This window comes from Aptenodytes patagonicus, chromosome 18, assembly GCF_965638725.1.
Source record: "Aptenodytes patagonicus chromosome 18, bAptPat1.pri.cur, whole genome shotgun sequence".
Taxonomy (NCBI): Eukaryota; Metazoa; Chordata; class Aves; order Sphenisciformes; family Spheniscidae; genus Aptenodytes; species Aptenodytes patagonicus.
In genome coordinates, this window is record NC_134966.1 from 10,109,273 (window position 1) to 10,123,915 (window position 14,643).

General features: G+C 47.7%; 2 protein-coding genes across 5 annotated transcripts; both read left to right on the top strand.

Annotated features, from left to right (window-relative positions):
- The first annotated feature begins 1,489 nt into the window (after positions 1–1,489).
- On the top strand, positions 1,490–12,439 carry CARD9 (caspase recruitment domain family member 9). 4 transcript variants are annotated; one of them, XM_076355505.1, is made up of 14 exons: positions 1,490–1,613; positions 3,146–3,311; positions 3,511–3,734; positions 4,854–4,991; positions 5,440–5,765; positions 6,186–6,365; positions 6,595–6,747; positions 7,231–7,356; positions 7,479–7,670; positions 8,233–8,274; positions 8,894–8,939; positions 10,384–10,454; positions 11,146–11,228; positions 12,110–12,439. In XM_076355505.1, the coding sequence occupies exons 3-14, from the start codon at positions 3,551–3,553 to the stop codon at positions 12,204–12,206; spliced, it is 1,638 nt and encodes a 545-aa protein (XP_076211620.1). In that variant the 5' UTR covers positions 1,490–1,613; positions 3,146–3,311; positions 3,511–3,550; the 3' UTR covers positions 12,207–12,439. The 4 variants fall into 4 exon arrangements, with proteins under 4 accessions (XP_076211620.1, XP_076211622.1, XP_076211624.1 ...); XM_076355507.1 differs by having other exon boundaries at positions 6,598–6,747; XM_076355506.1 differs by lacking the exon at positions 1,490–1,613 and adding an exon at positions 1,735–1,773.
- Positions 12,440–12,784: 345 nt separating this feature from the next.
- DNLZ (DNL-type zinc finger) lies at positions 12,785–14,379 on the top strand. Its single transcript, XM_076355778.1, has 3 exons — positions 12,785–12,967; positions 13,290–13,429; positions 14,098–14,379. Exons 1-3 carry the CDS (start codon positions 12,785–12,787, stop codon positions 14,267–14,269), a joined length of 495 nt encoding a protein of 164 aa, XP_076211893.1. The 3' UTR covers positions 14,270–14,379.
- The last annotated feature ends 264 nt before the right edge of the window (positions 14,380–14,643 follow it).

Below are 14,643 nucleotides of genomic sequence, written 5' to 3' on the forward strand. Positions count from 1 at the left end.
GCTTCCCGAGAGTGTAGTGGTGAGTTGAGAGCACTGTGAGTTGCAACTCTTCTACGAGGGCCCTTTAGGCAGAGCTGGGGTCGGGGGGCAGTGGGTACCGATATTGCTGTAATTGGCTGTCAAGACATTATGGAGCAAAAGGAATGATTTTGAAATGGCTTTCCTCTTGCAGTGTACTCTATTTTCCATAAGCCGGTATATAACATTTTTCCAAGAAATTCAGATGTGGCAGAAGCTCTGCCATACAGTTCTGTGCGCTGTTCGCCACAGGGCTGTTATCGTGAGGTAGTAAATGCAATCTGTGCTCTGAATGATTGTTGTCCTTTGCAAATGCCGCTCCAGAGATGCCTTTGTAATCTCACTGCTTGTGGAAAAACTTCGTATAACTATAAGAAGAAGCTGTCTTTGTTCTTTTTCAGGATTAAACTGATCTGTTACTATAGAACAAAAACTCCTGAGGCTAGATTGGTCAATTAGCAGACATTCTGATTACCTTCAGCAAGGGCATAGCTAATAGAGGTACTGTATCTTTTTTTTAGTGTAAAGCTAATTTAATGCCTAACAAGAAGCACAGGCTTAAAGAATCTCTGAGCATCTCTGCCCTACTCCTAATGACAACATGGAGAAACTCTCCAGAAACTTAGAAAGCAGAACAAAGAGTAGAGTGGGAAGCTAATGGGAAAATGTGTCATGCTGCCATGGTATCAGAGCGTGTATGTTCTCAAGACTTTTTTAAAACAGACTGTTAGTGAGTTCTTGTTGCAACTACAGTTCTAGGACTGTGGGAAGGTGGGGAGGCAGTCAAAGGCATGATGTTGATGCTTAACATCATCACAATGCTGCTTGCTGTGCTGCTCCATTAATTACTGTTAGAGCCACAGCCTGTAATTTGGGAATCGTGGGTTATGTTCCCTGCTTTGCCAAGACTTGACTCTCTTTCCCCCAAAATACTGAGTTGTCATAATTATGCTTGAAGCTTAAGGACATCCAAAATTAGAGGCATCATTATAGAGATCATCCTTTTTAGCTGAACTCTAAACCAAGAGAGTGTTCTTGCTGCCACCTGCTTTCCTGCATAAAGATGTTGTAATAGCTGAAAGGCCATTTGAAGAGCCTATTTGTTCTAACTCTGTGGCTTGTTTTGTCCCCTGAAATCAGCTGGACAGACCTATGCCTGTGACCTTCACTCTCTTTAGTCTTTGTGACCACTACACAAAAAAACTTTCTAGCTGGTACTGCAGTGGTACAGATTGGAAAACAGCCAGAATGAGTCTAAAATCACTGCACATGTAATAACTGCTGACTCACAATGCAACTAGCATTTTTCTCTTCCCCCATCACCCATTCTGGCTTCCCTTTTTTTTTTTCCCCTCTCTTTTTTTTTTTCTTCTTTTTTTTTTCCCCACCCCTCCTTCTCTTTCCTGTCTCGGTATAGCTGAGTAGTTTCCCCTTTTCTCTTTTCTCAAACCAGTTTTGCTCCTGGAATGATCTTTGCGCTAGCCAGAATATAAAGGGAGGCTGCATCCAAGACAAGTTTTCTCAGAGTCAGGACACAGATGAGTGTGGCTAGACGAGGAGAGGAAACAAGGAGGCTTTTGACTGCACAGGCTCAGGTTGGTCCATGTAATGCAGAATGGTTTCTGTTAACAGGGAAAATTTTTTTTATTTTACAGCTCTGAGGTAAGGATGTGGTGTTTATCAACAGGGGAATGCATTTCTTATAATCTGCTGCGGCTGGTTTGATGTCAGGCAGAGCAGAGTATTTTCTCCATGGTAAGTAATGACTAGTTCTATGTCAGTCCAGCTCATTACGTTGTCAGTTAACTTTAATGTGTAACAAGTATGTGCTGAAGATGTTTGGAGTCTTTCTCTGTGCTGGAGCAGAAAAACAATGAAGGTTTGGGATGACCTTGGAGAGAGATGCAGTAAGATATGTGTGTGAAATCCCAGCCCCTGTATAGCTGCTGATGGTCAGAACTCTGTTCCCACCCTCTCTGCCCCCAAACAAGATGACTGAAAACATGAATACTAAGGTTTCTGGCAGCCTTCTTGAGCCACTGGAAATGACAATGGCTACTGCAGTCAACTCATACGTGTGATATAAGCATAGTAGTTAACGACTGGGATTTCAGAAGGTACTCATCACGGAACAGCCTGACCACAAAGGGGCAAGGAAATAAAACTAATGCCAGTTTCTTATTCGAAAGGCAAAAAAGCCTGGGTATGGAAGTGTTGGGTTTTCTGCATCTGTTTACCTGCACGCTTCCAGGCTGAGAAGTAGTAGTTTTTCTGACCCTGTGGTTAATAGCAGGCTCTTGTCAGGAAACAGGTAACTAGTAACCTCAGAGTACAGCTGCTGTAGGGGAGCCCTGCAGCACGCTCCCACCAAACAGCCGCACAGAAACTCTTCATCAATGGGAATGCTTCCATGGCCTCTCGGTGTGTCTGTGTGTTAGTCACGCGGGTGGTGTTTGTGAGCGCAAATTGCTGAAGCTGCACAGGTGGAATCTGTGAGGTGGATGTGTGAGGCAGCTGACCTCATGGTTTCCCGGTGCAAGATTTGCACCTCTGTGTTTACAGTGAAAATTGTGTACAGTTGTGTGTTCTCCTTCATTCCACATGGATTAAGTACAGCATGCAGAAAAACAGCTTTTGTATGATTACAGCTGAACGCAGTTAAGGCTATTGCCATTGGGGGTTTTCACAGAGGCTTTTGTGGGTGTTAGATTTAGCGACTGTGTGGTCAGACAGAATACAGGGATCTCCCAAATGCTGGGAGATGGAGAAGGAAGAGTGTGAATTATTCGTAAAGCAGAGGCAACGGTTAATTAGGAGAGCTTTAAAGATATTTTCACTTCTTCAGAGGATGCTTAGTTTCAAATTGGAAAGTTGTGGTTTGCCATCAGCTTATCCTGTGTTGTGTTCTACCCTTTTTGTATTGTTTATGGGGATTAAAGATTTAATTCTAAGCATAGCTGAGCATCTGGAGAACCTATGGTGAAGTCAGTGAGACTTGACAACATTTTCTTGGGGTACGCTGTTGGGAATCCAGAGTTAGCTGGATTTTCCTCTATTCACGGGGCTCTCAATGACTTGCCTATCGCCAGTGGACCTGTTGCTAAATAGTTTCACTTTCCTCTTGCAGTGAGATCTGGGAGATGTTCAGCTGGTTGGAGGAAGATCATCAAGCTTTGGTGACTTCTGTTTTCTCAGAGTTTCACGCTAGCTCTCCTTCAGGAATGTGTCAGCAGCACTGGCTCTAGCCTCGCAGCCGCTGATATCTCCAGTCTGGTACCGCACTGTTCTTCCAGGTATGCCTGTAGTGTATCACCGTGTTCTGCAGGTGATTTGCAAGCGCTGAGTTAAAGACCACATGGGAGATGTGTTCCTGTATCTAAAAGCCACTTTTCTATTCTCAGTCTGTTAACATACTTGGTTTCACCACCACCCTCCCACTACTCTAGGAGGCTTAGAGTCTGCTTGTTTGTTTTCTGGTTTTGTTTTTTCAAGACAGGACAACACTGCTCGCTAATATTTCTCACTCACCAACATGTTGGAAGAAGATAGTGATGAGACGTGTTGGAATAACCTGGAGAACTTCCGGGTGAAGCTGATCTCTGTGATAGATCCTTCCCGTATAACACCCTATCTTCGCCAGTGCAAAGTGATCAGCCATGATGATGAGGAACAAGTTCTTAATGACCCCAGCCTGGTCATGCGCAAACGGAAGGCAGGTGGGTGAAGTGCAGCCTTCGGCTCCCTAGATGCTCCTGTGCATTGTCTGCTCTTGGGAGCAGATTGGAACAGAGTGCTGATGGAGTGGGCCTGAAGGAACGCATCACTTCTAGGTTACCATCTGCCTGTGTCTCGACACAAATGTTGTAGGCACTGCTATGCAGCCTCTTTCCCGTCCCCCAGCACATCATTGTGGGGAGAGGAGGAATGGAGATGGCTCTATCGGTGCGTTCCCGAGCTGTGTAAGGGTAACAGGAGCACAGAGGGTGTGTGGCCTTTTGGTGTTCTGGATCTCTAGATTAGCATAAGGGAGGGAGTTGCTTTGGTTTGACCCACAAGGCTATTCTCGTGTAACAGTTTTGCAGGGGGCGATTTCCAAGATTAATGCAGCATGTATTGTCCCTCGTTCCTATCTTCTGGTGTTTGAGGGAACGCTGGCAGCACATTAAATAAATTCTTTGTGACTGTTCTATACAGTCCTCGTCTTGTTCCAACCAGAGAGAATGACAGAATTCATTATGCTATTAGTACGTCTTTTGGATTGGATTAACTCTTATTGATAAATTACTGAGAGTCATTGAAAAAACTTTATTTTCCCTGTTTTCCAGATTGGAAAACTGCAGAACGCAGAAAAGAAGCCCCCTGGGCTTGATTTGGTACAGAGTATTTCTAGACAAAGTCTTTTTAGTCCAGGCTCTCGTAGGCTTGTCCCTGCTACCTCTCTAGTTACACACAGTGTTCTTACACTAGTGGCCCTTTTTTCCCATATTTGCTTCTGGTATTCGGAAGTGGAGCCTGGAGCTGCAGAATCTGTCATGGTGCTTTGTTTTAACTAACCTTTTCTGTACCTATCAGCAGGGTAACATAAAGCGCTCTTCTGAGATCTGCTTTTTGCACCCGCTGTAGTAGGAGCTAGGTACAAGGGTTAAGTTTTAACTGTTCCTTCACAGTTAAAATACTTTTGTATAGTTACCGGGCAATTGGCTTAGGATTGGCTGGAGGATTTGATCCCAGGGACTTTAATCTGCCTGTGGACAAAGTGGAGCAATTTTTTGTTATGTTAGAAATAGGTAAAGAGATAAATAAATGAATAGAATATCCTGTTGCTATTATTTCAGGTGTTCTTCTGGACATTCTTCAGCGAACGGGACACAAGGGCTTTGAGGCATTTCTGGAGAGCCTTGAGCTTTATTATCCACAACTGTATAAGAAAATAACTGGCAAGGAGCCCAGCAGGGTTTTCTCTATGATTATAGGTAATGTTTGTGTTCTGAAAAAAGAGCTCTTCATTTGGTGTTGCTGTGCAAATTGAGGGGGGATTCACCTCTGCTTTTGCCTCTCCCCAGCTTCAGTGAGCAGAGTCGGGAGTGTTCCCTGGCTTGTTCCCTGCGTGCTTTGGAAGGGTTCTGGCAAGAATGGCCCCACTGTCTGGCGTCACAGGCTGGACCTGGAAGGGTGGAGGAGGAAGCAGAAGGATCAATTCTTCCTTCTGCCTGTTCTGTCAGTGACACTGTGGTGTAGAAAGGCACAGAGCAGGGGGGAAACGGCAGGGATAATTTGATCACACGTGTCTTCAGGGTTTGCATGCTTGTGCGTGGCATGTGATGATCCCGAGCTGCAGTGATAAGTGGGTGAGAACCTGTGCTGTATGTGTGTCCGGGGAGCAGACAGGACAGCAGTGGCTGATGTCTGCCCACCAAACAGACACTGCTGGGGAATCTGGCCTGAGCCAGCTCCTGATGAACGAGATCATGAAGCTGCAGAGCACCGTGCAGGAGGAGCGGCGGAAGGCCCAGGAGCTCACCATGTGGCTGCACACCAAAGAGGACACGATCAGAGAGATGTGGGTGAGGGACAGCCTGCTCCACAAGCACCAAGAGCGGGCGCAGAAGATGAAGGAGGAGAGGGACAGCCTGAGCAAGGAGCTGCGGAAGTGCAAGGACGAGAACTACAACCTGGCAATGAGCTATGCCAAACAGAGTGAGGAGAAGAGCGCTGCCCTCATGAAGAACCGGGACCTGATCCTAGAGGTCAGTCACCCTTTTCTAACACTTCCCCCTTCTTACCTGATCCCTGGAAGGCTGTGCTGTGCACCAGACTTCTTTGCCCAGGATGGTCTGGACCAGTCCAGCATGAGGTTCTGTGCATATTCTCTAGCAGGTGGCATGTCTTGGTGGTCCCTAGCTCAGCCCAGTAGGCCCATGTATTACAAGTTATGCTGTGAAGAATTAAGTCTTCCCCTCATTCAAGACTGGGCCCACTCACAAAAGCAACCTGTTGTATCCATTTAGCACACAGGCAGGACTCTGGTCCCCAGAGCGCCGAGCGTCCTGAGGAAAACAACGCTGGGGAGAAACTTGCCCCATCTTTGTCTGGGGATCGGAGTGAGAACTGCTTTTGCAGGCCAGAGTTTTCTCCTTGTTACTGATGAGCTCTGAACCTTCTTGTAGATCGATCGCTTGAAGCACAGCCTTATGAAGGCTGAGGATGACTGCACACTGGAGCGTAAGCACACAATGAAACTGAAGCACGCCATAGAGCAGCGTCCAAGCCATGAAGTGATGTGGGAGATCCAGCAGGAGAAGGAGTTGCTCTTGGCCAAGAATCAGGAGCTGGAGAACACTCTCCAGGTTGGTGGGGGTGGTTGGATATGGACTCCTGAGAAGTGATTTTTTGTAGCAGCACGGGCAGTGATGGGGCTGCACTGAAGATTGTGTGGGTCAGTTGTGGCCTTGTTGTCCCAAGTCAAATAGAGCACATAGGAATGTGGGAAGAGAGTTAATATGGAATTAGATGGTTGCTGTATCTCGCTGCTTTTTTTTTTTTTTTTTTTTTTTTTTTTTTTTTTTTTTTGTCCAGCAGGTTGCCAGGGAACAGAATTTGGAGAAGAGCCTCTCCAATGAGACTCTGGAGAATGACTGTAGCCAGATACTAGAAGAACGCCGGGAGCTGATGAACACCATTTACAGCCTTCGCAAGGAGCTGCAGCGATCCGAGGTGCTCCAAGACAAAGTACGTGATGCACTGCAAATCCCTGCTGAGGGTCAGTGGGTAAGATAGGCAGATGAAGCACCTGCAATGTCTTGCCTATGGAGCAGAGGAGCTACTCAGCAGTAATCCTTGCTGCTCCTACTCCAGTGTCTGTGTTATAGTTTGTCGATAAAAGGCACTCTAATATTTTAGCATTCTGTGTCTGTGGCATTAACTGTTACCTGTTAATGCCCGTGTTAATTAACAGTCCCTGCCTCAGCCTGGAGGGCAATGGGAGCTTTTATCATGACTGACAGCTCAGGTACATGTAAATCCATCATGTTAGCAGTCCTCCTAGTCATGTTGACCAACCTTCTGGTTGGTCTTGCTCCAACTGGACAGCCTCCTGAACTTTGACATTGCATGGAGGTCTGGCCACAGCAATCTGTGGCACAGAGCAGAAGTGGTGAGAGTCTAGCTCAGGCTCTGCCCACAAGAAGGGTGCTTTTGACCTTGTCTCAACAGTATGCAGAGGAAAAAGAGATGCTTGAGCTACAGTGCACGTCTCTGAGGAAGGACTCCCAGATGTATAAAAAACGGATTGAAGCTGTCTTGCAGCAGATGGAGGAAGTGGCCTCAGAAAGAGACCAGGTGATAAAACATTCCTCTTGGAGCTGCTGCTAATCCCTGCTTCGCTGCTTGAAGTGGGCAGATACTGTAACCCTGAATGTACTGTTGTGTGACGTGCCACGACGTGTTGTCCCTTACGCCAGGCCCTCCTGACCCGAGAACAGTTCTATATGCAGTACTCCAAGAACCTGGTTGAGAGGGACGCTTACCGCAAGCAGATTCGGGAACTGGGAGAGCGATGTGACGAAATGCAACTGCAGCTCTTCCAAAAGGAGAGTCAGTTACTGGCTACTGAAGCCAAGCTGAAAAGGTTGCAACTGGAGCTACCCACGCCGGTATGTCTGCGGGGTTGTCATCCGTATGATGGGCTGGGGAGCTGAGTATAGGGCCAGAGTGCGGCTGTTCCGAGGCCTTTGCACCTAACCAGTTTGAATTTAGCAGGCAGTGGCCAGCTGCGTGGGTAACCGTTTCCATGCAAATGTTGAGTTTAGAAAAATGAAACGTGATGGTTCCTATTACCTCACCCTGGTTCCAGGCATGAATAAGCTGGACTGATGCAAGCTGAGGCCTTCTGTGTTTGTGTTTGGAGCATGTCCAAAGATGATGAGGGGATCCTCAACCACCAAAGAGTGCGCTCTATTTAGAGGCCACCTATGAGCCATTTGGATGAAATGGGAGCAGGGTGTAAGGGTGCTAAAGTTTCTGGAATGAAAGTAGATATACAAGGGCTTTTAATTAATGTGGCATCCTGTGTACTTTCTCCAAGTGGTCAGACGGGAGCGTGGGAGGGAGGAAGTCCACACTTCTGTTTTCTGGAGCTTTCAGTCTCCTGTATATTCCCTTACTACCACTTCCTTGCTTATGAGCAGTGATTGATTGATACTGCTTTTATTTCAGACCTCTGACCTGGACGATACCTCCTCCAGAGATTCCCAGGAAGTGAGTAGCGTGCCTTGTTTACCTTTTACTTTCTTGTGGGATGGTTTCAGATTCCTCACGTGTGCTCAGTTCCCTAATAGCAGTTTTCAATCCATGGCTCAGGCTCATTTCCACTGATACCAAAAAGTACAGAGGCAGCAAAACAGACCAGTGACAGGATCTCCCTGTGTCCTGAGATTTCTAAGTGTAGGACACAGTTACGGCGTTAGTCAGCAAGATTTGTTGAGTCTAAGCAAATCAGGGGAATTGAATTATTTTGAGTTGCTTCTAATTGTCTCTCTTGTGGGAGAACAGGCAAAAATAAGTCTTACCCCAGGGACATCTGTAGTAAAGAGTTTTCACTTAGTTCATAACTTCAGTGTGGAAGTGATTGTTACATTGTCTGGAGGCTAAAAGTATAAATGAGGCCAAAGGAACTGGATCTGTTCATGGAGGATAAATCCATGAGTAGATCTGTAACTTCTGCCTCAGTCTCCTGTTTTGCTGACAGCAAGATGCACTAAGGAAAGGTCGGTTCTACGCATGTCCTGTTTCTTATATTCCTCCATCTGTTCCTAGCTACTGTGTGAGACAGAATAAGGGGCAGTTCTCATGTTCTTGCTTTGTTTCTGTCCCATAGCTTACTCTTCACGGTCATCTAGATGAAGATACACAACCGACTAAAAGTAAGGCTTTTCTTGGGAAAATGTAGAGCAGAATTCTTGAGAGGATGGTCCGGTGTTTCAAAGGGACAGGAAGACATTCCTGGCTTTTATTTTTATTGAAGAACAGGTAGTCTGACTGGTGACTCCGTTTGTGAGAGATGCTTCTCAGTGGGGTGTGCTTGGCACTGTGAGTAAGACCTCCTTGAGATGACTCAGAATAGTCATATTCCCATAAATCAAGGCATTCTGCCATACCACCATCCTTCTCATCTATAAAAAGGAGGCCATGTCCCCAGATGCTGGGAACAGTGAATGCTTGTAAGGCTTTTTTGAGAGAAAAAGCTCCACAGGCTGTCTTTTTACTATATGGTCTCTGAAAGGGTCTTTCATGTAGCTGAATTACCTGGGAAAAGTGGTATCATTAGACCATCCTAGGACCTCGAGTCTTTCTTTTGAGGTAATCTGTCTACTGAATTTGTCCAGGAAAAATCACCTGGTACCTGGTGCCTTTGAGAAATAGCTCCTGGGTGCCTTTTTCCCCCCCCCGCTCCTCTTGCATTTGTGGCAGAGCTGAGAACAGAACAAACATCCTTCCACTTCAGCTGGCCCATGTGGCTTTCTCCAGGGATTTTTCCCTCCCCTCTTCCCTTTTACGTTGCAGGCTATTTTCACAAAAGCAGAACCATGTAGTTAACGCTGTCACTGGTTCTGTTTCTGTGGCATCCCCAGTGGAAATGATTCAGCAGTGTGGAAAGGAATTAATAGGCTCCTCTAAGAACTTGAAATTCTCTTTCAAAACATGTTAAGAAAGGAAGGAAACTAGCACAGTAGAAGAAATCTTCTGCTTTGATCTCCTGGAAGATCTAAATGATCTTTTCATTCATTGAGATGGGAGATTTTTCACAAAAGCTAAACAACACTGATCCAAAAAGCCTTTTATTATTCTACCTCGCTCAGTTCAAAAACATGTATCACGATACCTGATCACTAGATAAGGAGTTTCACTAAAATATGGTCTGATGTTAAGTGCCTTGATATGTACAACTTAGTTGTTGGGGAACAGGGACAAATTATGGTTAAAATAATGATTAACATGATTTCTTGTGGTGACCTTTAACATGATTATTTTTTTTAATGGTGCTAAGCAGAGGTGCTGCTTTGCAAAGGTTCATTTTGCTCCTGCATAAGCAGAAACTAGAAAGCTGCTGTCTCTTTCTGAGCCTGATGGGGAACTCCATCATCCTAAGCAAGATGCAGGGTTCAAGTAAAATGAGAAGTGACTTGTGCATTGATCACAGGACTGAATCCTGAACGTTTTGAAGCTTGGTTTCAGTTCTGCTGTTTGACTCTGTGTAGTGCTGGGCAGCTGTGACATTACAACTGTTGCTGTTTGACGAACTGGCGGAGGGAGAAGTTACTTCACAATGGCAACTATGACTAAAGCTGTGATTTTTCCTTCTCTTAGAAGATTGCCCCGAAGGACAAAACCAGCAATTTAGCACTCAAGAGAGCAGTCTGCCTCCAAAGTCACCCAGTGTAAGAATCTTTGTGGCCTCTTCTTTACTATGACTGGCGTTTGTGATCTTTAATGTTCCTGTTAATGATGGATTTACCAGGTTTGAGAAGCATGTAAGCAGCTACCGCTTTTCCAGACTCTGAGCACTTTGTGCAAAATTCACCCTCCAAAAAGGGTGAGCTCTGAACAGCACAACATTTACAGTGGTTATTTCTCCATCTGTGCCCAGAAACAACTTCTAATTACTTTCTGGCTTTCAGCTCTGAGTATGGAGTTTTCCAGTTTAATTGTCTGCAGTATTACTGTCGGTACAGGAAACAGAATCCCAAATTTACAAATGGGAGAGAATAAAGATGGTAAAACTATGTGAAACAGATGTATTACCATCCTGCACATACAACAGTGGACAGCCCAGAAATGAACATGCTGTACTTCATTCTGCGGGCCCAGGCAGATGCAGGAAGGTAGCTGTACGCAGCGGACTGCTTTCCTGGAGGAGGGTTTGGTAGTGAACAGCTGTTCTTGGTCATCTGAAAGCATAGGTTCCCATTTTTTTTCTCCTTCATTTGAATGTAAAGGATTCATTGCACAAACAAGTCAGAGAGGAGAAATGACCAACCACCTTTGCAGAGCAGGTTTGCACTATCTGGTGCTCAGATTGATGCGATCTTCAGAGGAATCCAGTTCATATTTGTCTGGATTTTTTTCCAGTTCAAGGAGCGTGGCTTAGCCAACGAGGAATTGGCAGAAAAGGAGCGGAGGAGGATGAAGGACTGCTTTGAGCGTTACCGAAGGTCTGGACTTTAGTAACCAGGACTAATTTAGACATACCCGTGTGACTTAACTGATTAGCTTCTTGTATGTATTTCCCCTTTTCTGTCCGTTCTCTGTCCCCAAGCTTGATTCATGGAGAGCATAAATTCATTACAGATCTTATCTTCAGAGGCTCATGCTTCTAGCTGAACTGGTTGAGACTGCTGTTTTAGTACCAGAGGTAGCCGAGATAGCAATGATCACATCCGTTCTGGACCATGCAGATGGTTCCACAGCAGGGTAGCGGGGGTGGCTCCAAAGAATTGCTAGTTTATTAAATTTGATAGATTTCTCCTATGCCAGTGAAATCTGACATTCACTGACCGTCTGATATACTGGTGACATTCAAGTCCAAGCCCCTACGACTGTGAATGGGAGCAGACTTCCACCCTCTGTGCTTTTCAAATGCTCTTGTTTGAAGGCCCGTTCTCCACATGCCTGGTGTCTTCACTGATCACTGCCTTTATGGAGCACGAGACCCATGAAAACCTTGTAGAACAGGGACCTCAGTTCTAGCATTAGGTAGAAGTGCTCCTAATGGCACTGTAAACGACTCTTCTGATGGGTGACTTCTATTTTTGTTAAAGAAAGGACTTTGGGTAGGATTTTTTGGCTTCTTCAACTGAGCATCAACAATATACCACACTGCAAGAAATGTAAGAATGTCTTCATCATTTAGACCAATTCTCTTTACCCTGTGCTTGCTACCAGTCACAGCTTTACGTTGGGTGTGTGAGCAAACCCTCACGTTCAGTTAAACACTAAGTGGATTGATACATAACGTAACCTCCCCAAAGCATTCAAATGCCACTTGTTTGTGGAAAACATCTTCTAAAAATGAAACATCTAGTCTTGTTTTCAGAAAAAGAGCGCTGCGAAGGGTACCGAAGGACCGACACCAAGAGGCTGACTGGGAGAACACCACCGGCAGCGACAACACCGACACCGAAGGCTCCTGAGAGCGGGAGGGAGCCTGCGAGGGAAACACCAGCCTGGTCTGGGGGCTGCCCTGCCCTCTGTATTTCCCTCTGTGGACTACGTAGATTTTAAAGCCATCTAAACAAACGTTTATCGAAAGTTAATGTTTGTAATGGGACTGTTATTTTTTTAGCTCTGATGTCCCCTCATCCATCTCTCCCTTAGAAATGCAGTGATGCGGGAGGTGTGTGGTGCACAAAGAAAATAAACAGGATTGAACGGTTGAGGGCCCAAAGCCCGCAGGCTGCGTGTGCGGCGCTTGCCCCGTGCCCGACGAGGCCGGGGCCGAACCGCTCCTTAATTAAAGGCGGGTCGCCGGTGCGGCGCACCGGGGAGGCCCCCTGCTCCTGCGGGGAGCAGGAGAAGCCTCGGCCTGCGCAGGGAGGAGGGCGCCGGTCCCCACCGACCGAAAGGCCGGGGGTGCCGCTCGCCTCCCGGCCGGTGACCGGCGCCGGGGTTTGGGCCTCGGGCCTCCCGCGGACGGGGCGGGCGGGCCCCGGCGGGTGCCCGGCCCCGGCCGCCTCGGCGCCCGCCCCCTCGGCGCGCCTGCGCCAGCGCCATGCAGCGCGCGGGGCGGGCGCTGCTCCGGGCCCTGCTCCGCGCCGCGCCGCCGGGGCCTCCCCGCCTCCGCCGCCCCCCGCCCGCCCCGCCGCTCCGCCGGCCGCCGCGCCGCCCGGCCTGCAGCGCCGCCGCCCCGGGGCAGCCGCGGGCCGCGCATTATCGCCTGGTGTACACCTGCAAGGTGGGCGGGGGCGGGCCGGGAGGGCGCGGGCGGGGCGGCCTGTGAGGGCCGGGGCGGCGCCGGGCTGAGGTAAACGGCTCCCCCCAGAGGAAAGGCCCCTCTCCGGGCGGCGGCGGGTGGGCCTCCGCCGAGGGTCCGGTCCGTGGAGCACGTTGGTGCGAAGCTACGCGGCATGGCAGCGCGATCGAGCCGCCTTGCAATAGCTAGGGGTGAGAGAGGGGGGAAAGAAACCTTTTAATCAGGCGAATAAAATGGTTTTCTCTTAAAAGGTCCGGAAGCTGCAGTTACCGTGGTCATAAAACCCGTTTTGTTTGCTTTGTAGGTCTGCCAGACCCGATCAGCAAAAACGATTTCCAAGTTGGCCTACCATAACGGGGTGGTGATAGTGAAGTGCCCCGGCTGCGGGAATCACCATGTCATAGCGGATAACCTGGGATGGTTCTCAGATCTGGAAGGAAAGAGGTAGGCGTGCAAGCAGCGCTCTTGTTTAGCCCGGGAAGGGGCTGCTGGGTTGTAACTGGATCCTCCTGAGCGGAGACATTATTTCTTTGATGCTTTTAGAACGCGGTTCAGAGAAAACCAGAGGTTTTGCTGGGTATAATTCTGTTTCATCCAGTTTCTTAAAGCACACAAACTGAGCTTTATAATCTGTAATTTGACCATCGCTGCCTAGGATCCAAATAAATGGTGTGAAGCTGCAACAGAAGCTGTGTGGTACACAGGCATCCTTGCTGGTGCCAGCGGGTGAATTACTGCGCGTGGGGTTCTTCTGTTCTCCCTCAGGCTTTATCAAATCACTGCGAGGTTTCCCTGGCTGAGCGTTTCAAACGTGTAGACCCATCTGCTGCTGAATTTCAGTGATTTCTAAGTCCCTGAGATACCTTTAAAAATTTCTGTTCAGCTGCAATTGCTGAATTATTAATCCTAATGGATGAAAATAGTGCCAGAAGGTTTGGGTGGTTTTAGCTGCTTCCCAGACTCCTTGTGGAGAAATACCGCGGTAACGCTCACGTGTGATTCGCTGCGTAGTGTTAATCCTGAGAGCAAAGCGTGAGAGAGCGAGCCTGCGCTTGACTCTTGGGTCCAGCCTTTGCTGTTGTGTCACTGTTGGTTTTCAAATCGCTGTTAAGGAATATCGAGGAAATCCTGGCAGCCAAAGGGGAGAAGGTGAGACGTGTGGCTGGCGAGGAAGCCTTGGAGCTGCTTCTGGAAAGCTCGGCAGATACCGGGTCTCAAGGTCAGCCCACGGAGGGAGAAAGCGGGGAAGCCCCCCCAGAGACTGGCGGCAAGGGACAGACCTGATGAACGGGATTTGTGTCGTTCTGCTGATGGCAAGAGAGACTCTTAACCTTTATTCCCTGATTCCAGTGGGAAGTTTCTGTGTTTAAAATAAACTCGAGCATTGGTCTTTCTCTGTTGTGCGTCTTTGTCTTGCGCAGTTTTGCCTTTGATCAAGCTAATGTTTTTAGAGATGGAGCGTGGATATTTTTCCTGGTACTTGGTTTGCTGACTTTTAGGCAAGTCCCAGTGCTTCAGCGGTGTCAGGCGCCCCGTTTTGTTCTCTGCTGAGAAGGGAGCCAGCAATTCTCTGTCCGTGTGCTTTGGCCTAGGGAGGTGCAGCTGTAGCTGGAGGCTTTAGCCATGTCTCCTGGCCTGGCCCAGGTGTCGCGTGGCAG

Bases quoted from the DNA above. Each gene is read 5' to 3' on its own strand.
- CARD9 (XM_076355505.1), top strand. From the start codon at position 3,551: ATGTTGGAAGAAGATAGTGATGAGACGTGTTGGAATAACCTGGAGAAC. The intron at 6,748-7,230 runs GTACGTGATGCA...TTGTCTCAACAG, and splicing joins CCGAGGTGCTCCAAGACAAA to TATGCAGAGGAAAAAGAGAT. The intron at 8,940-10,383 runs GTAAGGCTTTTC...TCCTTCTCTTAG, and splicing joins AGATACACAACCGACTAAAA to AAGATTGCCCCGAAGGACAA.
- DNLZ (XM_076355778.1), top strand. From the start codon at position 12,785: ATGCAGCGCGCGGGGCGGGCGCTGCTCCGGGCCCTGCTCCGCGCCGCG. The intron at 12,968-13,289 runs GTGGGCGGGGGC...TTTGCTTTGTAG, and splicing joins GCCTGGTGTACACCTGCAAG to GTCTGCCAGACCCGATCAGC. The intron at 13,430-14,097 runs GTAGGCGTGCAA...ATCGCTGTTAAG, and splicing joins TCAGATCTGGAAGGAAAGAG to GAATATCGAGGAAATCCTGG.